The 26,432-nt window shown below is 38.5% G+C and overlaps 1 protein-coding gene across 9 annotated transcripts in view; it reads right to left on the bottom strand.

The window, feature by feature from the left end:
* The window catches only part of rabgap1l (RAB GTPase activating protein 1-like), a 94,216-nt gene that overhangs the window by 462 nt on the left and 67,322 nt on the right, over positions 1 to 26,432 (bottom strand). For 3 of the 9 annotated variants that reach the window (XR_013301211.1, XR_013301216.1, XR_013301217.1), the window contains 11 exons: positions 18,065 to 18,157; positions 15,332 to 15,442; positions 15,144 to 15,248; positions 14,313 to 14,396; positions 13,467 to 13,538; positions 13,069 to 13,269; positions 12,578 to 12,807; positions 8,215 to 8,262; positions 6,826 to 6,896; positions 4,134 to 6,751; positions 86 to 938 (listed from right to left, as the gene is read on the bottom strand). Coding sequence is in view for 1 of the 9 variants with exons in the window: in XM_077606529.1 (XP_077462655.1) it covers positions 12,649 to 12,807; positions 13,069 to 13,269; positions 13,467 to 13,538; positions 14,313 to 14,396; positions 15,144 to 15,248; positions 15,332 to 15,442; positions 18,065 to 18,157 (825 nt within the window). In the remaining 8 variants the exon portion in view is untranslated. Of the gene's footprint in view, positions 1 to 85; positions 939 to 4,133; positions 6,752 to 6,825; positions 6,897 to 8,214; positions 8,263 to 8,510; positions 12,808 to 13,068; positions 13,270 to 13,466; positions 13,539 to 14,312; positions 14,397 to 15,143; positions 15,249 to 15,331; positions 15,443 to 18,064; positions 18,158 to 23,016; positions 23,271 to 26,432 lie in introns of those variants that run through there. The other 6 variants (XR_013301214.1, XR_013301215.1, XR_013301213.1 and 3 more) reach the window with 6 other exon arrangements.

Genomic DNA, 26,432 nt, shown 5'->3' with positions numbered 1-26,432 from the left:
GGTGCATGCAAAAAAATAGAGCAAAAGTTATATACAGAGATTCAACAAATGTGTTTAGGTGGGTTTTTTTGGTCATTAGTATTACCTTGATACCTTGGCCCAGTCTCCTCTCCCCTCAAGGGTGTGCATGGTTCTGGACACACGGGAACAGCTTCATCTTGATTTAACCAAGATATTTGGGAAGTGCAAACAATTATTACAGGAAAGAGAAATCTTAAAGTAAATGATCAAGATAAAGAATGAAAATAAGTTAGTGAGTGCTCGGTGCTAATTTCCCCTTTCCAGACAAAGCGATTCAATATACAGACTGATGTCAAAAATTAGGAGAAAGTCGGCTTAACCATTTTGGTATCAATGATTTTTGTTTAAAAAAGAATTACAAATTGGAAAAGGGCGTTTAGCAATCACAGTGAAAACTATCATTACATTCAACACACCTTCACCTGGCAAACTGACCGTTGATATCTCGGCTTTGTTTGATAAAATGAAGTCTTCCCCCACGACTCAATAATGGAGAGAATACGGACAAAATACTTTTGAAGTCAAATGTCGTGAGGCTAATGCTAAGTTAGCTAGTGACATGCCATGGAGCCCATACTTCAAATGTCGACGGTGTGTTCGACCTGGCAATAAACTAACAGATTTGTTGGCGTTTTGGCTCAATTGATTCCTAAAAAAATCTCCCGGTAGGGTGTTAAAAATGCACATAGGCCAGTAAATTGCTCTAGTCTAGGGCTTACCTCGTTTGGGTGCTAGTCGTTCGACCGACGGCATGGACCTGGCTGCGCCAAAGGGCGAGCTGCTGCGCAGGTGCATAATTTAAGCACCTGCGTCACCAATGGGCGTAACCACGCCCATAGGAGGTGATTTGTCCTCCCGACTCAATGACAATGTTTGGAAGATGACGTACTATAGTCGCCATTTTTGTAGTCTTGATGCTGTAAAAGAGTGTGTTCGTTTTTTTTTTTTTTATATAAAAAGCCTTACTTTGCATGGTCATTTTTTACAAATTAAAAAGCCTTACTATATACTATGTCTTATTTTAAGAAAAAAAGCCTTACTATACTATGTCGTTTTTTTTAAAGAGAAAAAGCCTTACTATATACACTGTCGTTTTTTAGAAAAAAAACCTTACTATACTATGTCGTTTTTTTACGAAAAAAGCCTTACTATACTATGTCGTTTTTTAGGAAAAAAAGCCTTACTATACTATGTCGTTTTTTAAGAAAAAAAGCCTTACTATACTATGTCGTTTTTTAAAGAAAAAAAGCCTTACTATATACCAGGGGTGTCAAACTCATTTCGCATCGTGGGCCACATACGGCCTAGGGAGATGTCAAGTGCGCCGGACCATTAAAATTATACCATGCTCTGCTATAAATAACCAAAATATCATGTCTTTCCTTTGTTTTGGTGTAAAGAAGCACAAGAACACTAGGAAAATATTGAAATTGAATGAACTATCCTTTTACAAAACAAATTAAAAATATTAATTCCATGTCTTTTATGCATTTTTTTCCACTTTCAAATTATCCTGCGGGCCTGATCGAACCTCCTTGGGGGCCGGTTCCGGCCCGCGGGCCGTATGTTTGACACCCCTGCTCTAAACCAAGGGTGTCAGACTCGGGTTGGTTCGCGGGCCACTTTAACGTCAACTTGATTTCACGTTCGACCATTTTAGATTTAATATTTAGATTTTTTTATATAAATGGATTAAAAGAACTGGATTAAATGCCCTGAATATTCAGTTTTTATAGATCTAAAACAATGTTTATTTTAGCTTTTTTTAAAATATATTTTTAGATTTTACAAAATGATTTTTGAACTAAAAACACAGAAAAAAATGATTAAAAATTACAGTTATTGATTTAAAAGGGGGAAAATCAGGAAATTTAATATACATCTATACTCTTCATTTTAATTTGATCCTTAAACAGAAAGTCGGCACTCATGATTTACTTTCCCAGGCCACACAAAATGATGCGGCGGGCCAGATTTGGCCCCCGGGCCGCCACTTAGACACGTGCTCTAAACTGCCCCCAGGTATGAATGTGAGCTTGAATGGTTGTCCATTTCCATGTGCTTTGCAATTGGCTGGCCTCCAATTCAGTGTCCCTCGTCTGGTCCCTATAGTTTGCTGGGATAGGCTCCAGCACCCCCCGCGACCCTTGTGAGGATAAGCGGTACAAAAAAGGAATGAATGAATGAATATAGCAAAAAAGTGGCAGGTTTGTTCACCTTATGGAGGTTGTAGATGTCAATATTCATTGGTTGAAAAAAAGTTTGCACCCCTAAGCTGCAAGCAGCAACAACAGACTGTGCTGCAACTCAACTTTGACAGACTAACATTCGAAGCAAGCATCAAAACTGCATCAGCAAAGTGAGAATCACAAGTGTCTACATTGCACGTGCACAATGACCTACTCAAACTTCCCTTTTCAGCCCCTGCAGCTCTCAGGCTCAGCTACGTAACGCTTCTCATGTGCTTAAATATCCAGCGCAAACACATTCAATCCAATGCTTTTTCTGGTCGTTATTTGAAGGCTCTCGTGGCCACGGTCATGTGCACAAACACGGAGCTCAGATGTCAGCTCCAAATCTAACAGCCCCATTTTCTTATTAAGGCTTGTTTACCATCGGTGAGAAATTGTGGGAGTTTTATGGTTTCTTGGGCGGCCAACAACTTCTGTTGTGCAACTATTGTTTATCTTGATGTTTCTATGTTACGACTTGTTTTTGCTCAGTTGTGTTTGGGGCTACTTCAGCAGTGGGCGTCACGTGCGCAGCAGCTGTAAATCAGGATGTCCAACTTCCTGCTGAGTCAGGAAGTTGCTATGTGGAGGTGGAGTGCAGAAGTCAGTAAGCATGGACTGGACTGTGCACGCATCTGTTTCCATTGACTCGGGTATGCAAAGTGGTATTTCAATGGCTGGGAGACAGACTCAAGCGGTCCTGAGCTTGGACACATGTATAGGATCTGGTTACTGTTGTAAAATGGAACTAGACTGTCTGGCAGAAGTGTAAAAAAAATGAGCTCAGCGGAAGAAGCACAGATGAAATCATATGCATAAACATCTTTTTTTTCAAATGTGTGCAGCTATGCAATTTTACATTCTCAGGAAATATTTATTTATTCATGAATATTTTCCATCCTGGCCCATTTAAGTCTGGCAAGGAGGAATGGTGACCGTTAGATAGCAGCATGCACAGTCTGTTGTATCGGTGGTCTTCACATGACAGGGCTGTGAACCTGATCACTAGCAGAGAACATCATGTACTGCTCACCCTGCAGCTGCCACAATCTAAGCACAAGGGTTTCATTTGTTGTCTGCTTTTTCGATGTTCTGGACTACTACTATATGGACTAACGTGACTCAGGCACGCTAACAATAACCTCAGGGGAATTTAAAGTCCACACATTTTTATCGTAAGATGATGTTTCATGCCTACGCACAAAAAAAAAGTTTTTAATATTTGCTTGGTTGATATGTTAAAATGTTCAGATAACAGCGACACAGACAGACAACCATGCACACTCACACACATATCTAGGGGCAATTTAGTGTCCAATCAGCCTACCATGCATGTTTTTGGAATGTGGGAGGAAACTGGGGTACCCAGAGAAAACCCACACAGGCCCAGGGAGAACATGCAAACTCCACACAGATGGACATGACATGGATTTGAGCCCAGGACCCTAGAGCTGTGAGGCAGACGCCCTAACCACTCGCCCCACCGGGCCCGTAAGAGTGTGTGAGCTAACTCTAACATCCAAATTTACTCTTTGCTGTGGCAGAAAGGGATGGTTGGATAATTACACATTTGTACAAAATATAGTTAAACATTTTATTGGTCTGTGTGTGAATGATTTCAAGATTTGACCCAGTTTGGGGAGCTCTTATAGGAGTTCTCCTTCAAAACCATGCATATAAATGTTTGCATGTTTGCTTTTTTTGCATGTTCTAGTGAAGACAAACATTTTCCATTTTCTTTTGACCCTTTTGCACTCTGGTTACACAAATTTTAGCATCTTGTGAGAGGGGCAGCAGATTTTAAATTTGGAACTTTACTATGAATTCTTTTATGTGTTTTTTTTGGAAGTTAAATGAGAGAATGCATCATAAAAGACTTACTTGACTTGGCGTGTCTGGTAGTGCAAAACAATTTGCTGAAACATGACAAAGGGGGAGTTGTCTGGATGAAAGTAGGTCATCATGTTGTTATTGTGTAAGGAACTCATTGCTGAACTAAATTTGGAAAACAATATTTGTTATCAACAAAATGAATGTTAAAAAATTCAGGCACAAAACGGGAGATTCCATATCTCAAGTGTTTGCAAAATAACTTCTATTGTCCTCCTAATCCAAATGAAAACATACATCACCATTAATGGTAACCAAGGAGTAAAAACTTAAAATAAATTTGACTTAAACACTTTTTTTTTGACCGGATTCCAATCTATACAACAAATAAAAGTGCAAAGATTCTGAGTTGACCCTTGTAATTTTTTGGACAATATTTGGACATCTCTGGTGTTGTTTCCAATCTCATCTGAATTTATTGAAGCCTACCTACCCTCCACGTTTTTGGGATGTGGGAGGAAACCATAATATCCAGCGAAAACCCACGCAAGCCCGAGGAGAACATGCAAACTCCAGACAATGAGGACCGAGTTCATGTTATGCTAAATTGATGTAAGAAAGTTGTGGCATGATAGCATTGCAGTGTTATATTTAATGAGGAACTAAAATGGATATAAATAGGTGATTAGACTGCTAACATCATGACTGGGAGTATACATTAATATTGTCTCAATCAGTCTTTGATATTTGTAATGTAAGATAAGGTTTTACCGTGCCTTTTCCCACCCACAAAATGACAAAATGATGAATATTAGATATTATCACATGTAAATGTCATGTTTGTTATCCATTTTGAGGACTCCCAATTCTCTGGAAGTCACATTTTGTCGCAATGTTGATTGTGATTTTCTTATTGTCATTATAACCAATGAACAGGTCTAATAAATATAATGCTCAGATCAATTTGAGCCTTTTGTTGGCAAAGGCCTTTTGCTCTTAAAATAAGCAAGTTAGACACTTCTTGATAAAATGAACTTTGACACTCAGAATCTATCTGTTCAATAAAGGAGATGAAAGGACTAAAATTATTTAACGACCATTTCTTCATTTCCGAATAAACCATTCACCTTATTCAGAAGTGGATGTTTTAGATGTCTGCAAATGTTATCTTGATAATAGACCTCCCTCTAGTGGAAATACAGTACCTCATCCATCCCTTCTGTGTATTGCTCATCAGCACTTGGGCTGACTTTCCTCATGAGTGCATAATGCATAACATAATTCGCCATTAAACCTATACCTATATTAAAAGGAGGAATGACAGGATTAGCTACATGAAAAAAAAATACATTTAAGAAAATACATCCTACTCAATGGAGACACTTAAATATTCTCTGAAGATAATGATTCTGAAGGCAATGAGCAAAAGTGATAATCCTTGTGCAATTGAAGGTCAGGGCAATGTTGTCAAAAGAATTCAAATACTTTTTGTACTTTAAAGTAGTAATATGACTAAAGAATTGGCACATTTTCATGTATTTTGACTTTTAAATTGTGTGTATGGCTCTCAAGGAATAATATTTGAAAATAGGAATTGTTTATGGCTCTCTCTTTCAAAAAGGTTCCCGACCCCTGCACTACTGTGTTTTCTATATTTCCCACCACATCAATATCCTGATTATTTGTTTGTGGAGGAAAACATGAAAAATAGACTGATAGGAGCCTTTAAAGACTCAGATCATTTTGTCTCTCTGCAGCAGACAAAGAAATAATATTGCCCTCTTTTGCAGTGTCTGAATAATGGGTACTTGATGTTTTATAGAAAAAAGCTAAATGCAAGAGTTTTTTTTAGTTAATTTGACTTAATTAGGCCCTAGTCTGTATTTCTTTTTTTATGTAACTTAATCTATTGTGCCTTGACCCCTTTTTGTTTTCCAGAGTTCCACCCAAGGTTTCCTGCCTATGTTGAGATAGGCTGATGCACCCCCTCATTTCTCGGTGTTACGCCAGAACCTATCTCCAAACTTTTTCAAAATAAAAGGTAAGACCTTGCGAATGGTGTTTTACTTAACTTTGTGTATTGACCCCTTTTTTCTCCAGAATTCCACCTGGTGCCAAGGGGAGTTTCTTTGTCCATTTGAAAATGGATGAAGGCAAAACTGATTTTTAAAAATGCTGGAGGGCCTGCGCGAACCTCTCGAGCCTGTTTTTCTATGTCAAAATAAAAGTTAACTGTATACATGTTTGTCTTTATCTAACAAAAAATGCAAGTAACAATCCAAGTTAAAAAAAAAAAATTACAGGTAAACATTTCAACTTTAACATAGTACTTAGTTGGCATTACATTGAAGTGTTCATTGGTGTAGCCAGTTTGTCCACCTGTAGACATAAGACAAGATTTTAGTTAAAGGTTCACAAAACAATTATACACTTGGAAAAAAAAAATTAGGAAAAAAAGCTGGGGAATAAACACAGAAAATAAAATTGGGAATAAATACTTAGAATTCCTGCTCTAACATTAACTGAGATTCTTCTTTCCTTAATGATTTAGTCAAAGAGCTGTGGAAATGAATGGCCAGTGAAACATCACCATGATGATTTTGTATTTTCAGAAGTACAGAGACACCATATGATTCAAGTGGGCAACTTGCGAGGAAGATCTCTCAGGCCTGTTGCATGCAAAAGTTTGAATATATAGAATGGAGATTCAACTTTTGGGGGGGGGGGGGGGGTGTAGTTTTACCTTGATCTGGCACAGTCTCTTCTATAACCTCAATAGTGCTCTAGGCATGCTAGAAGAGCTGCATCTTGGTGCTAAACAGGGAAAATTTGCACACAAAAAAGCATAACAGATAGGCTTAGTTGTTTTTTGGGGGAAGTAGTTTTATCTTGATGCTAAACAGGGAAAACTTGATTTAACCAAGGTATTTGGGGGTTGCCAAACAATTACGGGATAGAGAAATCTTACAAGAAATTTAATAAACAATCAAGATAAAGAATGAAAATTAGTTGGCGAGTGCCAAGTGCTATTTTTCCTTTTCCAGACAAGGCAATTAAATATAGACTGACGTTAACAGCTAGGACAAGGGTGTCAAACTCAGGTTGGTTCGCGGGTCGCAATAACGTCAACTCGATTTCACATGGGCCGGACCATTTTTGAAATAATATTTTGATATTTTTTTCTATTTAAATTGGATTAAAAAACTATCAAAATCCCTAAATATTCAGTTTTTATAGATCTAAAAAAATGTTTTTGTACTTTTTTTTTCTTCATGAGGGAAAATATCTTATAATAATTTGTTTTTCATTTCAAAAGGAAACAAAATATTTTTGGGAATATGTTCAATATTAGAGTGGAAAACAGATTTTTTTAAAATATATTCATTTTTAGATTTTACTAAATGCCTTTTGAACTAAAAACACAAAAAGGAAAAAAATGGATTAAAAAACTACAATTATTGATTTAAAAGGGGAAAATTAGGAAATATAATATACATGTATAATCTTCATTTGAATTTGATCCTAACAGAAAGTTGGCACTCACGATTTACTTTCTTGGGCCGCACAAAATGACACGGCGGGACATATTTGGCCCCCGGGCCGCCACTTTGACACCAGTGAGCTAGGAGAAAATTGGCTCAATAGTTTTGTATATGGCGATTAAATATACAGACTGACGTTAACAGCTAGGAGAAAGTTGGCTTAACAGTTTTGTATAAGTGATCTTTTTTGTAAAAACAGAGCAATTACAAATCGGCAACGGGTGTTTAGCACTCGCAATGAAAACTATCATTACATACAACACTGAGCATTTACCCAGCAAACTGTCGGTTGATGACTCGGCGTTGTTTGATTAAATTTAACGTCTTGCCACACGACTCAATAATGGAGAGAAAACGGACAACATACTTTTGAAGTCAAATCGTGACACTAACGCTAATGTTAACTAGTAACATACGGCACACAGCCGGTGAGGAAAAGAAGCGCAAACATAAATTGTCGACGGTGTGCTAAACCTGGCATTAAACTAAGATATTTGTTGGTGTTTTGGGCTCAATTGATTGCTGAAAAATCTCCCGATAGCGTGATAAAAACGCATTTCGGCCAGTGAATTGCTTGCTCTATTCCTTACCTCGTTGGCGTGCTCGTCGACCGTCAGCGTCCGAAAGGCAAATAGTATCTGAAACACAGATTGATGTTTATTATATTTCATCCATGAATATTTATGATGACCATGTATAGTAAGGCTTTTTTCTTGCAAAAATGACCATGTATAGTAAGGCTTTTTTTCTTGCAAAAATCACCATGTATAGTAAGGCTTTTTTTTTTGCAAAAATGACCATGTTTAGTAAGGCATTTTTTCTGATTCACACCGCTCAGAAACAATCAAAACACGAACAAAACCTTCAATGAAAGCGCACAAATGAATAGAAGCACTGACATTTATTAACGCAGATCAGACCGCGACTTAACAGCAAACAACAACAGTCTCTTAAAGTGAACAGTTAGAATGAATTATAAAATTCCTGTCTGGAACATTAAAATATGTATATGCTCTGTGCTTCATAGAACTTAGAAACCAAATGACATCTTCAAATGGCATTAGAGCGAGTGCATGTAAATGATGAGAGTTTGTCTTGGCTAACATTTACATGACTGCACTTGTTGTCGGGATGGACACAAGGAATGTGAACGGAAACGTCAGGGGCTCCCTTTGGTGCGTCTGGTCCAGTTTGACCCCTCGATGGCTACTGGATACTACGAGCGTACAAAGGAGACCAGGGAGATTGCTATGGCACGACTGACTACTTCAGTCAGAAACAAAAAGGCAATGAATTGAAACCACCTAAACATACATACTGTGGGTTCACACGCGCATCCATCACAATGTCATCAGGATAAGATGCTTATGTTGGCACAAACATTTAATAGTCAGCCTGCTATACCTCGAGCTTGAGTTTTCTTTCCCCCATTTGTTGATTCCTGCAATAAAGATGAAGCCAACATGCTTGCTTTTGGAAAAAGAACCGAACAGAAAAGGGGGACAACATGCAAATTCTACACAGTAAGGCAGGGGTTCATATTGGAACAATAAATCTCAGAGGCAGCCATGCTAAACAAGCACGCCACCAAGCAAATATTTTGATTTTAAATAAAAAACAAAACAAATTCTGTATTTGGTATATTAACGCATTCACTGCCATTGACAGCTACAGACATCGAAGACATTTGGACTGGGACGGTTGGCATTGAATTATCTTGTTTCAGTGCCATTTGGCGGCAATAGATGTCGCTGGTAGCCCTTTTAGTCTAAATAAATTGGACCTCGATCCCTGTCAATGGCAGCCAATGAGAAGTAACAAGAGGGACAAGGTTGTTGATTTGGTTCTCTAGGTTCAGTGGTGTAAATAGTAATATGCCAATGATACTGTGTGTTCAATGTACAAACATTCATTTTAGAGCTGATATGTTTTCTAACACTGTCAATGGCAACCAATGAGTTAAATGTGTATACTGCAGTGGCGGGCCGTCAGGGCCTTCAAGGCCTTCTCTGCTGGCCTAAGAAATATCTGAATCATATTATATTTTGTCCATCAATACGTACTTATTATTCCAAATGGTCTGTTAGCTTCCTTTCATCGCTTTTCCCCCTGGTTGCACTGCTTCCAGATGTGTGTTTTCATATTGAAGCATTTAACCAATCACATTTCAGCCATTATTTGTTGCCAGATCAGATCTGCCTCAAAGCCTGCACAATCAGTCCTTGCGGGCTCTGCTGCATTAAACTAGACTGTTGCTTTTAACCAATCAGATTTCGAGTTGGCAACCCCACAATGATTTTTCATAGGCGTTCGCATTTTGCTGGCTGGGACATGTCATTGCTTTCACAAACTATGATTGGCTAGTAGGCGGGCCAAAGCAGTACCGAGGCAGCCGAGATCGCAAACTCCACCCACTATGGCCGACAGAAGCAAAAACAAATAGATTCTGTTTGCTCACAAAGCTATTTTCTAGACCAGTGGTCCCCAAACTATTCCAGAAAGGGCCGCAGTGGGTGCGGGTTTTCGTTCCAACCTGTAAGAGGAAACCTTTCCACCAATCTGGTATCCTAGAAGTGCAATCAGTGGATTGCAGTCAGGTGCTTCTTTTTTCAGCAGAATCCTCATTGGTTAAACTGTTTGTGTTGGATCGGTTGGAACAAAAACCTGCACCCACTGCGGCCCTCGAGTACCGGTTTGGAGACCTCTGTTCTAGACGGACTTCTTAAGGAAAAAAATGGACATCATTAAGAAAGGGCGGTCAACTCCGAAGCAAGCAAGCCTGTTACAGCCGGGAAAATGGTGTGTGGGGCACTTTCAGCGCGCTAACTTAGCTCCACAAGCAAATAGTATATTGTTGTGTTGATTTAATGCCATTTTCAAAACGGACTATGCCGGAAATATGACAGGACAGGCTCGACTTTCATCATTAGCTTCGATGGCGATAGGAAAGAAGGAAGAAAGAAAGGAGGATGGATATTGTGTAAAAAGGATTTTTGGTGAGTAAAATTACAAATATGGCTATATTCCTAAATAATATTTCAATTGTAGGCCAAGTTCTGATATCTGAAAAGCTCCAGTTTTTGTATTTAAGCTCCAGTGTTTGTATTTAATCACAAAATGCTGCTAGGAAGTGGATTTTACCCAGGTTTAATTTTTGGCGTTTCACCATTGACGTCCATCGCTGTCTTTTCCCGGGAAAAATCACCCCCCTGGCCTGGTTGTAATGTCTCAAAAGCTCCAGTATTTGTATTCAATCAATAAATGATGCTAGGAAGTGGATTTTACCTAATTTTAGTATTTTAGTGCATTTTTTGTCATTTCACGTATGGACGTATCGACGTTCATCGCTGTCTTTTACCGGGGAAATGATACTCCGGGCCCGGTTCTGATGTCTAAAAAGCTCCAGTATTTGTATTTAATCAATAAATGCTGTTTTTGGCTGGATTTTACCCCATTTTCGGGCAATGTTTGCCCATACGCCATTGATGTTCATCGCTGTCTTTTCCCGGGAAAATCACCCCCTGGCCTGTTTTTAATGTCTAAAAAGCTCCAGTATTTGTATTTAATCATGAAATGCTGCTAGGAAGTGGATTTTACCCCATTTTTGTGCATTAATTTATTGATTTTTTTTTATGTGTCGCAGCTGTAGCTGCAGTAGAGGTTTTATAGCCATAAAATAGTTTTTGAGGGTTGGATTGATACGTTGAAGGCGCTACCAGAAAATGCACCGCCCGCCACTGGTATACTGAGTAGTTGAGCACCTAAGATACATATATATACTGTTGTCTGCTGTTTTGGACTGTTTAATTTGCTGAAATGGAAGCAGGAATCTTGACATTATAGAAAGTGGAGGATAAAATTAAAAGTTCAGAATTTAAAAAGTTGCAGTAAAATGGTGAAGCTTTAGTCAATTTATGATTTATGGAATTTACACTGTTAAAAACTTTGTTGTGGAAATGTTTTGACATGCTTTTATCATAAGATTTATTTCCATCCAGTGTCGCACCAATTTTCACCAAAATCTTGCAATGTGATGTTTGTCGGACCGCTGTGAAAAGCCTTCTTATTGCAAATGGCAGAGGCTTATCGAGAAAAATACTACAGCGAATTGGTGCCATAATCAAAGCTAAAGGCGGTCCAATGAATTATTAGAGCTTATGACCTTTTTTTTCTTTTTAGCCAGGCAGTGTATAATGGAATTAAGGTATCAAAAGGACAGCCAGGACATATTTTATGGTGTTTGGAACAAAGCACGTGAGTGACGGCTTGATTAAGAATTTGCTTTCATGAAGCACACTGATGGAATACCGGCAGGCACCAAGTGAATGTGTGGATCATGAATTAAATGTAGGATTGGAGTCCAGGAAAACCCACGGTGAGAAACGAGGCGGTTCGAAAGTGAAACAGACGCAAGAGGGTTCGTGCATGTGGTTTTGGCTTGCCAGCGATTCGACTGAATTACACAATGGCACGCTGTGCTTACAAAGATAACAATAAAATTTCAAATATTAGAAAAAAAACGAAATCTTTCCCGTTTCAAACTATAAAAGAACTGTACAGGATTAATAAAAAAAAACAATAGTTTTAAACTTTTGTTAGGACATTGTTTAAGTTAGAATTCTATCAAGAACAAACACAAATGTTGTGTTGTTCTTGGTTATAGTTCAATGCAGTATTCCTTTTCAGAGGAGATTTGCTGTACATCCAAAACCATTGTGTCACCAAAGACAACAATAAGAATGTTTGGAGACTAGCATTAGCTACTTAAACCGCCATATATTTGAACTGAAATCACTATAATTGTGCAGTCTAAGATCACCAACAGGTCATTCAACTCCTTAGTGGGCTGTCATGGGCCAAACAGAAGTGAAAGTGCATCACGTGCAAAGGTGGCCTTAACATTGTCTGGATATAATCAGGCTGAGTCCAGTCTTCCACTTTTCTCTACCTTACCCTACTGGGAAAAGGAACACTGCATTCCTCCTCTTTGCAATGATTTGCTCAGGCCACGAAGACAGAGTCCTCTAAGTTGGCGGGCCTTCCTTTGAGCAAGATGGGCTTGGGGATGACGAGGTGGTTGAAGAGGACGCAGAGCTCTTGAGGGAGCTCAAGGTTTTACTGAACCAAGAGTTCTTGGCCGCCTGGATCTCATTCATCAGGACTCCTCGCTGGTGTTCCAGCTCCTGCGTGGGCAAAAGAAGCAGCAGCTGTGTTTTGTATGATCTCAAGACTACTCAAGTCAGTTTTATTTAGTATAGCTCTAATGTAACAAGTGTAAGTAGGTGAAACAACACTCAAGATCCCTTCAAGATGACGTGCTGCTAGCTACTGCTTTTAGCTCAGCAGTCAGCACGATTGGCTGCCACAGTGACAGCATGCACTTAAGCCCCGGCCATGTATGGGGGAGGATCCCCACCATCAAGATCGATTGCCATAACGCTCACCTGAATGCGACACTTAGCTTCCACAAGCTGCAATTTGGTCTGTGCCAGATCCAGTTCCATCTGCCGAAGCTGCTCCTTCAGTCCGTCCTTCTCCTCGTCCGGCGGCTCAGAGGTGGCGTTGTCACGGCTCGGGGATGACACTTGGAGGGACCCCAGGGTGCTGAACAGGTCTCTGCAGTGGTCACAACCTGTAACCTTACTCTGCACAGAAAAAAACATTAACAGGTTAGAGGACAACAATGTTTTTGCAGGTAAAGTGTCTGTAAAATCTACTTACCACATTACCATCACACGTTTCTGACCATGCCTTTATTAGGTATTCTAAATATTTTCAGGCCCGCTCCAGTTCAAGATAACAATACATTATAAGTGCCCTGAGAGTTTAAAAAAAATCTCACCTTCACAAGGTCCATCTCCTCTTTTGATGCTGCCTGCTGCTTTTCTAACCTTGTGCTAAGCTGAGAACAGATCTAAAAAAAACAGAATGTTTTAGATAACCGATGCAGTATCATTAAAGTGTTGGACCTTGCCTGAGAAAAGCAGTGATGATGCTATAATTGTATGGAGCTAAATCAAGGCCAAATGTATTGTAATTTGAAGAAAAAAAAAACAGGAAAGATTGAAAAAAAATGATGAAAGTTTAAAGATTGATTGTTCTTGAATTTTTTAAAACACTAAAACAGAATATTTTTCTTTGGTCACACAGTAGAGATTTTCAGGTTTAAATTTTACAAATGTAAGGTATAATTCAAAGAGGCCAACAGAATAAACTTTAGAGAAAAGAAAAGAGGGGGGGAAAGGAAAAAACTAAACGGGGAAGCCTAAAGACGAGGAGACGCACACCAACGAAAGGCAGCATAATGGTACATAGAAAAATAATTGCATACCAATGAACAAAAACACGGAGTTTAAATACACAGACATGGGTTGATGACAATCACAAACACCAGGGTCACATGAGAGCCAGAAAAGACGCGGCAGGTGACACTGATGAACAATCACGTGGGCAGGACACACAAGGAAAAACATACCAACCCCAACAAACTGCAACAAAACATGACATTTGCTCGGCATTCTAGAGATGCATACACATTGGTGAATTTGCCAGATTGTTGACCTTTATCTAGAGAAAAGAAACCATGTATCCAAAATCCAAACAGCACGGACGCAACAGCTTCAATGGCCTTGATTTCGCTCGATACAATTGTTTAATGTGTTGAAAGTTGCAAAGTGCAATATCTGACCTGTTTATACTCAGCTATGATGGCAGTGGTTTTCTTGATTTCCAACTCGGCTTTCTCCAACTCTCGCCGGAACACTTCCTTTAGCTTAGGAGGTGAACAATAGCAAAAGAAATATTTATGGCAAAATAAAACACTGGTAAGAACAATTAATCTCCATCTCCCCTCCCATTCTTGTGCCCATGACGACCAAAGCGCAATTCATCATGGGAAGCTACTAGGCAAGAACTCTATACAATACTCTGTATCTTCTCATTTAACGTGTAACATTAAAGGTTCTTTCTCAGCTCATCTTTGCTCTTTGAGATGTCCGAAGTTAAAAATCTAAATTAAGAAAAATCTCACTGTGTGACTCGTTGAAACAAGAAACACTGCTGCTAAAAGGAAAACTATTAGGTATGCATTTGGCGGTGGTGGTAGGGGGGGGATTTGTAGAATTTGTATGGGTCTCAAGTCTTTTTTTATCCCCACATTTTTCAGTATTTTAAATAATGTCACCCTGTTGTTTACTGCATTGTGGCAACCAGGAAATATGCACGTTAGAAGGCAATGTGCTATTGTTCCTAGCTAAAATGGAAAGCCGACCGACTTAAATAGTGGGATGGGCGGGCCAGAATTTTTTAATTTCGACTTATCAGGACCTTTAAAGCCTTATAACATGTGCTCATTATTTTGTATTCATTCAAATTTTAACAACAGTCTTTACCTTAGCTCAAGCCAACAATATATTCATTTGAATTCAACCTTACAGGACGTTTAAGGATGCACGCGCACAAATGCTAGTTCGACAGTAAACGCTTGGGTGTGCCAATTCAGCGAGAGAGGCAGTGTTACCTGGGCAGTCTCCTCCTCTTGTTGTCTCTTCTCTTCCTCCGTCTCTACCAGACGCTGCTTTGTGCTGAGCAACTCCTTGTTCAGAACATCGGCCTTGTCTTCCGCCTGAATGCACATAAACACACAAACATCCAGTCAACCCTACATGGGTCTCGGGATACTAGTGAATGTCTTATAATTGTAATTACCTGGTCAAGGTCATTTCTTAATGCAATCTTACTGGTGACCAGTTCATGGGCCAAGTCGTCATTTTCTTGTTCTAACCGCATACTGGCCTCCTGAAGACGCCGGTTCTCCCTCTACAAAGATGAATAAATATACAATGTGAGAAGGTTCAGTTCACTAAATTTTCATTTTCCATTTCATTATCCTCACAAGGGTTGATGGGGTGCTGGATCATACCCCAGCCAAAATAAATATTACATAAATAAAACAAATAAATAATCAATAAAACAAAAATCATAATGTTAAGTGTTAGAGTTTAAGGAAAAACAAATTACATATGCAGTAGATTGGTGCACCTATGTGTCTAATAATCAGGCGGACCTCATATATGAAAATTAACTTGTTTATTGAAGATGCGCCTTATAATCTGTGTCCTTTAATTTCCAACATAATTAAAATCCACTAGAAACTAAAAAGGCACACAACAGAAAATATTAAATAGAATCTCCACCCCCCAAAACACACAAATATCTCAGTCACAATTAAAAGGCAACAGCAACACCAAGTTGCCATGACAATTTTAGCCATCACTGGAATCTCATGACTTCTTTAAAAAGTCCCTCACGTGACACCATTGACTTAATAAAGACACGATTGTTGTCAAAATCACATGATGCCCATAAGTTTTCAACAAAAACACTCATTTTCCAGGAGTTGAAATAACTTCTTATGGATTGATACTGAGTTCGAGGTGCATTCCTTGCATACATTTAGCTCACAAAACCATCAGTCCCTAGAAGTAACGGAGGTACTTGAATATAACTCGTGTGGTCCAATTTGTTGCTTCCTGTCAACAACCACATCTAATTAAGGCAATTACAGTGAAAGCGAGGTCCTGTTGCTATATTATACTAGATGCCAGCATGTGACTTTTTATCTCTTCCAATACTACAAGTTGTTTACAATTCCTTTAACTTTTTACAATTTAATTGGAAGAAATTAGCACACCAGTCCCACATATTGTGCTGATAACTTCAGAAAACTATGCAATAGTTTGATTTATCTTACTTTTTAAAGAGAGTAGAAAAATCTTACCCCAATATGCAATCGAGAATCTTCCTATCAAGGCTGCAGCACCACAAACTAAACTTTAACACAAGATCTTGATAGGAGTTTCCCTTCTCGCTCCAACAAGTTCCAGCCTCCCTTTCTATCTCCCCTGCTCTCTCCCCTCTGGTTTTTCTCACTTATAAGACTCAAGATAAGCAAAGTCAAACCGTTAAGTAAAATATCACAATGACAACAAGACAGAAAGAGTTGCTAAACTAAAGAACAATGCTTTAAATTGTATGCCTCCCGCCCACCACAAAGTGGTGGTCGACAAAAAGAAACCCCCTTCTTGCTTAAAAAAACATTCTATTGGCAGATGAGGAAATGAGTTTCTTCAACATCTTATCAGTTGTAAACGTTTCCTTCCTTCTTTCCAAAAACAGCAGCTTTACGTTTCTACTCTTTTATATGCATGTATTCAGCACTTTTAAGAGGATTCACAAGTATAAGATATTTTTTGTCACGTTTTCGTTAATCCAAAAGCAAGAACATTGTACTGGAAGACCAAATAACAGTGGTAAGAAAGGGTACATAATTTAAGAAATGATAAAGAACACATTGAATTTTGAAATTGAACTATTGTGACGACTGTGGAAAAGACTATTCTTGCATTAATTTTCTGTCCCGCTAGTCCTCACAAGAGTCGTGGGGGGTGCTGGAGCCTGGGGGACTGGGGGGCTAGCTAATCACAGGGCACAAGACACGGACAACCATTCACGCGAACACTCATACCTAATATAGAGTGATCAACCAGGCTACAATGCATGTCTTTGGGATATGGGAGGAAACCAGAGTACCCGGAGAAAATGCACGCAAGCCCAAGGAGAACATGCAAACTCCACACGGGAAGGTTCGAACCTGGCATTGAACCCTCAATCTCAGAATTGTATAAGGCTGACACTCTAACTACCCGTCCACTGGGCCTCTAGGAAAACACTATCACCAAGTAAAACAATGAATTGGCTTTAACCGCCTCTTATGATGACGGATCTAGAAACGACTAAAATATAAAACCGTCCAATAAAACTGCTCAACTGAGATTAAGTGGCACACAATGGCAGCGCTTTCAGTCGGAACATTTTAAAGTGGAGAAAAGCTCTGACAGTGCCAAAAATAGATGAGATAAATGTTTGGCAAAAAAAAAAAACAAGAATATAAATAAATAAAACAGGACTGGAGTAATTCTAATCTTAGCATCGATGCTAATTATAACTTTGATAAATACACTTTAAAACGATGCTGGGGAATAACCTTATTTCAGCAGAAGAAACAAGAAAATATTTCACCCTTAAACCTGATAGGGTGATTACTTGGGGAAACAAGAACGAGGGTGCTACAGCACACTACGGATAAACAGGAAACATGCCCTCTACTGGTTAACTTGCATCGTACAGGCAGCACAAATTCCATAATTAATCAGCCCTGATAGAAAGAAACTCGAGCTCTGATGGCGGCTAAATTGACACATGCTTGATGGTTACCAAGTTTCAAGATGATTGGTTCATGTATAACAGATTGCACAAGAACAAAAAGAAAAACCCCAATAACTACAGAGTGGAAATTGATAGGCCTTTAGCCAGTAGAAATATGCAGAATTTACCTGGGTGTCAGTGTGTGTGTGTGTGTGTTTGTGTGTGTATTTGTACCTGGTATCGGTCAATGGGGTCTTCTTGCTGGAGTTGGCTTTCTCTCAATGTCTGATATTCTTTCTCAAACTTCTTGAGCTTCTTGGTTGGAACCTAAAAACATAAATGCACAATGAATGTACACACAAGGCTGGCGTAATTTAACTTAAAAACAAATGATTACATAATTTAAATAGTAATTAATTTGATATATGAAGCCATTTCTAGATATTTCAATTTTGTAGAAAATGCGGTGTATTTTTATAGGCAAAATATTAGCATACCAGAAACACAAAACAATGTTCAGAGTAAAATTAAAAAAAGAAGCACTGCATACTACTATAAAGGTGAAGACAAGAGGAGAAAATTATTAGAAAAATCTCAGTCCACTTCCCCCCAAAATACCAATGTCAAAAACATATCATCACTCTGATTCTGCCAACCGAAACTGAGCAGTATCATCAGTTTCGATAATGAGCTCAATAGAGCCTGGTTACAGTAATACCACTAAACACCAGAGTAATACGATAAACCAGGGGTGTCAGACTTGGGTTGGTTCGTGGGCCGCTTTAACGTCAACTTGATTTCACGTGGGACGGACCATTTTAGATATAATATTTAGATTTTTTTTAAATAAATTGATTAAAAGAACTGGATTAAAAGCCCTGAATATTCATTTTTTTTAATAGATCTAAAACAATGTTTATTTTAGCTTTTTTTAAATATATTTTTAGATTTTACAAAATGATTTTTGAACTAAAAACACAGAAAAAATTGATTAAAAAATTACAATTATTGATTCAAAAGGGGGAAAATCAGGAAATTTAATATACATCTATACTCTTCATTTTAATTAGATCCTAAAATAGAAAGTCGGCACTCATGATTTACTTTCCCGGGCTGCACAAAATGATGCGGCGGGCCAGATTTGGCCCCCGGGCCACCACTTTGACACCTGCGATAAACAAAAATAAAGTGAAATGAAAAATATTTTAAAACAAACTGATACCACTGACTGTTGCTTGTGGCAATGTTCAAATATCACCGCAAGCAACAGTTTGTGCTGCAGTTTCTAGTCTTGAATTTTGCAAAATATCTTCAAAGCTTACTACCAGAAGCCATTCAAGGTAATGTTAGAACATGCTTAAGTAGTGGATAGGTTTGAATACAATATTAAATTATGATAGGATTTTATGTTAGATACGCATACTATATAAGTCGCACCTGAGGATTAGTCGCAATCCCAGCCAAAGTATGAAAAAAGTCTGACTTATAGTCTGGAAAATATGGAACATATAAACCTGTATATGTCATTATTTGAACTGAACCGAGCCGTTTCACCAAAATCACCCAGGAAGCATTTGAGACAACCCTATAGATTGACCTAAAATTGAGCTGTTTCTACATGCGTGTTTCAAGTGGGCGGTAATTTGATCTCCCTTGTGTGGAAACGAAACTGCCATAGTGCCAACAGTCACATCTGGGGATTGTGGTCCTGCACTCTTCCTCTGCCAACTTGTGTTGTTTGTGTTATCAAGTCAAAAGATTGTTTTACTGTGCACTACATATATACCTGCAAACTATGCAGGTGGACTTGAAGTTTTAAGTGGAAATAGCACATACACATTCACACAACTACAAACAAATAATGCATCTAGCTTTTAGCTCACATATAAAGGTTAAGGGAAATGAATTGGCAAAAACCAAGATCACATATTATGTAATATCACATGAAGATACCGCAACGGCTCAGTGGTTAACATGATATCTCAGAAAAAGGCGCTTCTATTTTTTTAGACAATCCAAAATGAGTTGAGCTTCTAATTGAATTGGATGTTTCTCTGCATGTTGTAGTCATTAAAAAACATTAAAGACAAAAAGATGTCCAGATCAACTGTGTGGACTTGCAGAAGAGTACAGTGGGCCCACAACTTACAACATTAATCTGTTAATTAATTTATGATAATTCCCTAATTTTCAATCAGTTCCGTTGAGCTGCTTCACAGTCTTTATAGGGTGAGCAGTTTTAATGAGCCACCTTGCATTTTGGTGTTAGAGTTGATATCTTTTGTTGAATATTCAGAGAAAGGAACTGGATAGACGTGGTTATGTGGGACAGACAGAGAGAACAGACAATAACAGCGGGAATAGTGATACAAAAAACATGATTAATATTTAAAAGGAGTATGCCATCATAGGAAAATCCCTCAATGAGCACAAGAAAAATATTTTTTAACCAAATTTTCATGGGTTAAGAAGCCTAACAAGGTAACAAAGAGAGGGAATATTGCATATTGTATCATAAATATTTAAAAGAGGGTCAAAACACACGAGAAAGAGAAAGCTGAAAGTGTAGTAATACTAATACAGTAGTAAAAATGAGTACATGATTCGAGTAGCTATGTCATGATTATTTGATGAACCCATCAAAATTTTAAAGTCATTAATAATCATCATCATCAAATATTTTTTCAGGAGAAATCTCCATTATATATGACAGCCAACTAAGCCTTTATGATCTTCTCTATGAATAACATTTGAATGGACCATCGGAAATGTATGTTTTCAAAGCTGCTGATAGACAAAGGGATGGGTAGAGTATTTGTACGTTGACAAAATACAAACTTTCTCTCACAGGTGCACACAAAGGAACATCAAGCCTGCAGAAAAAAAATTGGTCTATTTCTGAAAGTAGGTTGTTGCTTCGTGCCCATTTTTTGTGCTAAGCATCTGCCTCACCTCCACAACAAGTTATGTTGTTATTGAGGGTGTTTCTTGTACAGCAAATGTTCAGAGCTGAGCTCAGAACTGGAAATGGAATTGATCTGTTCATTATGTAATTTCATTGGGTTGACTCAAAATTCATTCAAATAAGACACTATATCTAACATTTCTATCTACACCTATACATGATTAACAGCAGGGATGTCCAAACTTGTCCTCAAGGGCTTTCTTCCAACCAATACAGCATAGACAAGTAAACAAATGAGGTATCTGCTGAAATAAGCATCAGTTGACTGTAATCGACTTATGACACTGGTAAAACACCAGACCAGTTGGAATGAACATTTACAGTAACTGTGGGCCTTTCTGGAATAGTTTGGACACTCCGTTTTATAATATAAATATATATATATTTTTAAATATCACAGTCTCCAATGTGCTTGACAAATCTCACAGTGACCCAAACAGTACATGCACATATTAATACACCACTTGAGCTTGAGCAAAGAATTTTGTCATCAGTATGTAAGATGTTAGTATAGATAGCAAAGAAATTATACCAATGAATACAGGAGAATCTTATCTTACACTGGTGTTTTGTTGCAGTGTTTGTTTTCGTGCTACTCTGTTTTCCCTTCATGGCCTACACACATGCGAAGAATGTCTTTTTCTGACTGATTCAGCCCAGTGTTTTTTTTCGTTTTAGTTTCTCATGATTGCTGAAGCGATGCGACTTTAAAGTGCAAGACAGACTTCCAAAAAAAGCAGCAAGTAGAGCCGAGTATAGCTGTGGAAAAAGAGGTGGAGATGTTTTTACATCATCTAAAGTCACTATTTGCAACTGAGGATTTAAAACAAAACACATCACTTTTCGTTGTGTTGAGAGCATTTTTTTTAATAAAATAAAAAATACCTGGCTGAATGAATGACATACATTTTGGACCAATGCAGTAGTAGTCTAATTCACAAGTTCAAAGTTTGGGTTATCAGGGTATCCTATCGCGGGCTCTTGCTGGTGTTGCTCTAGCAACTTGTCAACGTATCATCTTATACCCACTGAAAAAGTGCTCTTACCAAAGAAAGTAAACAATTTACTTCGGTTTACATCCGTTTTTTTTGTCCAATGGTAGTTTGATCCAGTAGATCCAGTCACAAGTAGAACTTAGTAACCAAAGTAGATGAGTTTCATGTAAAGGCGGATATCCACTAAACTTTTTGGAGACAAACTACTAAAGCTGACATCCAACTACTATGGCTTACCACATAGTTTAGGGTCAATACCAGCTTATAGTAAAAAAAAAAGCCCCCCCAAAAACGGTAGTCTCTGTTTAATGCGTACCTTCAGTGGTCAGCTGAAAAACCATAAATGATTCCTGGAGCAATATTGTACAATTTGATAGATATCCGATTTTAGAATATTTGTGCCTAGTCTAGTGTGTCCCTAAATGACTCCCCCTGGTTTATTTTCATGTACATCGCTACATTAGGAACGGATGTGACGTCAGGTTGATAGGGCTTCCCACGCACCCCCCAGTTTCGATAGAGTGATATAGCAACTGCTGGTGTAAGCATTGAAACTCATTCTTGCGTTACCGTTAAATAAACGAGTCCTAGAACTGGCCACTCTCACACTACTGCGATATCTATTAAAAATGGATCAAGACTGTGGAAAAGGGATTCTCTATATGTTGTGTTTGATGGTCCCAGGCTCACTTTGAGATGACCTGGATTCTTCCAACTGAAAATGGAGTGAGTCCCAAATCACTAAGATGAGATCACATGCTGTAGCAGTGGTGCCATACTGGTTTTTATTTATCCTAAAGTTGTGTGCGCTGGCACGGGTCCGCGTGCGTGTACATATGGTGATGAGGCCTCGGCCCTGTGGCAGTCCAGAATAGTTTGAATATTGAAATAAGGACAAAGGCAAGTGGACATCCCGGAAAAACTAGGGCATGGAATTCAATTAGCCACGTGAGGCAAACAAACCAGCTCCCACGTACACACACATGCACGTACAAGGCCTCCATTGATTCCAATTCATATGTAATTAATTGTAATTGAAACAAACTTCCCTTTCGAATAGGACTCACTGTCATAGCTTTGCCACTGCAAACTACAGCCGACACACAACCAGATAGATAAACAACTGTTTCCCTTTTGGCCTAGAATTCTTATGAACAGTGGAAATGCAATTGGAGAGCAATTAAAAGTGAATGAAGCCAAGTAGAATCGGTAGAGAGCAAACATACCACAGGCCGAGGAGCTTTGACAGGTCTGGAGTGGGCAACCAAACGGGCCAGGGTATCTTCACCCGGCCGCTCGACAACATGAGCGTCGTAAGCCACCACGATGGACACCTCCTGCATCATCTTGCTTCCTGCTCGTTTGTAAGCGGCAGCGAGGAGGAAGCGGTTGAAATGAGCGAAGATGAGGAAGAACGCGTCAGAGAGCGACTAGAGAGGAGTGCGGCTGACAGCTTTTGCTTCTCTCTGATAAAAGAGGAGGCGACTGGTTGCTTTCAAGAGTCTCAGGAGTGGAGCCCTGCCCACTGAGCGGAGGGTGGCGGGGGAAGTGAGGGAACAGTACAACACACCTGTTTGTTTCTCAGCCGCCCCCCCATTCACTCCATGAAACACTAGCAGTGCATGACAAAAGAATGATGACCACTTTTGTCCTTCTTATTTCCCACTGACCGATTCCTCCTCTTTTTCTCTTCTTTCTAAGCAGTCTGAAAAATGTATTTACTTCAAACAAATACCACCAGAGTATTTTCAAACGCTTTCTTAACACAAATAGAAGAGACAAGGAAGTTGTCAAGAGAAATTATTTGTTGTTCCTTTCTACACATGATAGGTGCTAGATGTCAAAACAACCTGACAACGGGTCTTCTCTCCACTGTGACATAAATATTGCCGATTAAATTCCAGTTTCAGATTTTTTAAATAAAAAAATGGATTAAATGCTGCATCTTTTGAAGAGGTAAGCTGAATTGTCTGACACATCAAGCAAGTGCAACCTGTATCCCATGTTAGTTAGTCTGGGTGTTGCAATGAATTAACTACTGTGAACAATTAACTTTTTTGTTGCTGTAATGATTGACAGTGATAAATGCCAACTACAGACGCTCCCCTACTTACGAACGCAATTGGTTCCGAGCGATTGTTCATAAGTTGAATTTGTTTGTAAGTTGATTCAGTGCTATATTTTGTATTATAATTTATGTTTAAGGCCGATATAAGTATATTGAAGGTTTATATAAGTGCATTTGTATGTTTAAGGCTTGTATAAGTAACACGCATTGGTTTGTACTGAAAAAAAAAAATAGAATGGAGAGAATATGTACAGTACTGTAGAGAGAGAGAGAGATTTATGTATTAGAAACTGGCCAAAAGAAGCGACCTAATGACAATTGCACAGTTTTCTTCTTTTTTTCATCATAAATGATGCGGTAGCACTGTATGGCATCATTCAATTGATTTGCAAACTTTGTGCAACGTTCAATATTTGGGTCCTGCTGCTCGATCTTTCTGTTTATAAATGGTACTGACGGTCGAACGATTCAATGCCCGTGAAACGCTCACCACTCTCACGCGCATCAAGCTTCGTTATTATTGCCACTCGTTTCAAATGAAATGGCTTGCCTCTTCCTTGCAACTCCCTCAATAGAAGCCTTTAGCTTTTTACCAACCATATTCAATATTGGATGCATGAGATATTTAATGATACAAATGAAAAAGGTTCTTTGCACACTGGAGATACATTCACGCACTTCCGCATTGCAACGAAGAAGAAGGTAGATGCTGGGTGAGCTGAGCTCTCACAGCGCCAGGCGTCGGTATTAGCGGCGAAAAGAAGTACTACTCCGAAAAAGGCGCGAAATACAAAATTGGACTTGCGAACATTTTTGGACTTAAACGCAATTTGCAGACATGTTCGTATGTACCGTTGTTCGTAAGTTGAATGTTCGTAAGTAGGGGAGCGTCTGTATAATTTTTAAAGGCACTGTACAGTCATTTGGATGATTTTCTTGAAATACATGAAATATATATTTGAAAACAAGCGCCGTGCTAAAAGTTGAGAAAATTTGAGTGGTGAATCTCTGTGTTGTAGCCAGAATTTTTTTAGTCTGGATTTTTGCCATGATTTTTTAGGTGCGTCTAAAATTGAAATCGGTATCCACATGTCCTGCTTTCTGGCTTGCTCCTAGCCTTAGACAAGCCTTAGCATGCAGTTGGTGGCTTTTCCTGATTTTTCGTGCATTGGTTTTCCATTTTAGAAATGACCAATACCAAAATGCTTTTAATATCCACATTTGCTGGATTCCAAATTGCACGAAACAACGTAGTGACGTTTTTTAAACTACCAAAAAAAGCTCGTAGGATGGAAAGCCCCCATTTACTCTTGGGAACAATTGGTATGCTCTGCTGGTGGAAGTGATATGAGCCATTCCCCAGAATTTCAGCATTACCAGGCGAAGCTTTCTTTATTTTTAAAGCCTTCTTACATATACACATTTTGTTGTATTGTTTTTCATTTATGTAACCTTGGGAGGCTTATTCACAAAAGTCTTTACTTTCGCCTTACAAAACAATTTAATAATTACGTTGACTGGACATTGCTTTTAGGATGTTACAGAATAGAATGTACATTATTTTGGTGTGTGATAAACAAATACATAATTAATAAATGTTTATTAACCCATCAGAACAATTTCAAAACAAAAATTTAAATCAGCACGACTCTGAAAATAGTCGTTGTCCGTATTTTGAGTAAAAGATTAATCAGCATTCCAAAAGATTCAGTACATGTGAATAGGGTTGTGTAATGAATGAGTTTTACTTGATATTGTTTACTACTTAGTAGTTTTTAAAACCGTTCCAGTGCTTCAACAGTTCTTGAACTGATTCTAACAACAACAAAAAAAACACACACAATCGTCCTCAAATACACCCCCCCAAAAAACACACTATAGTCCTCAAATACATCCCCCCCCCCAAAAAAACCTACCACCTACTTTACAGTGTCAAATTCATCACAATTTAGGATAAATCTTTCAAATAATATTAAGAATTGATACTAACAAGTACCTACAGTATCTTACAAAAGTGACACCACTTAAATACAAATTACCGTATTTTCACGACTATAAGGCGCACATAAGTCTTAAATTTTCTCCAAAATAGACAGGGCACCTTATAATCCAGTGCGCTTTATATATGGACCAATACTAAAATTGTTTTCACGATAAAATAAAATAAATCAGTCGATAGGGTACACCATCCTCTACAGCTCTCACAACTACGGCAAGCAGCCGCCGACTCTACTATTTTCCCCGTAGAAAAAGTACTGTGCAGTGACTGCTGGGATATATAGTTATTTTGTCAATACACCCAATGGATTGTGGCCTGGACATCGACATCAACACAGCTTTACGAAGCGTGGAAGGCAGCGCTGGAATAGTTACGCTAGCTACTAGCTAGCTACTATTTGCGAATGGATTGTGGCCGCCTGGACGAACGTATAAAACTCAGCGTTTTCGATGACTCATTTGGACATTTGTTCAATTCGGACACAGAAAATTAGTACATTGTAAAATGGCTAAATAAAGTACAACCGAACTCAGTTTTGCTTCCGTTGCCTTTTTAAAAACGTGTTTTTAGTGTGT

This window comes from Stigmatopora argus, chromosome 8, assembly GCF_051989625.1.
Source record: "Stigmatopora argus isolate UIUO_Sarg chromosome 8, RoL_Sarg_1.0, whole genome shotgun sequence".
NCBI classification, from domain to species: domain Eukaryota; kingdom Metazoa; phylum Chordata; class Actinopteri; order Syngnathiformes; family Syngnathidae; genus Stigmatopora; species Stigmatopora argus.
This window is presented reverse-complemented; position numbering and strand designations above follow the sequence as displayed.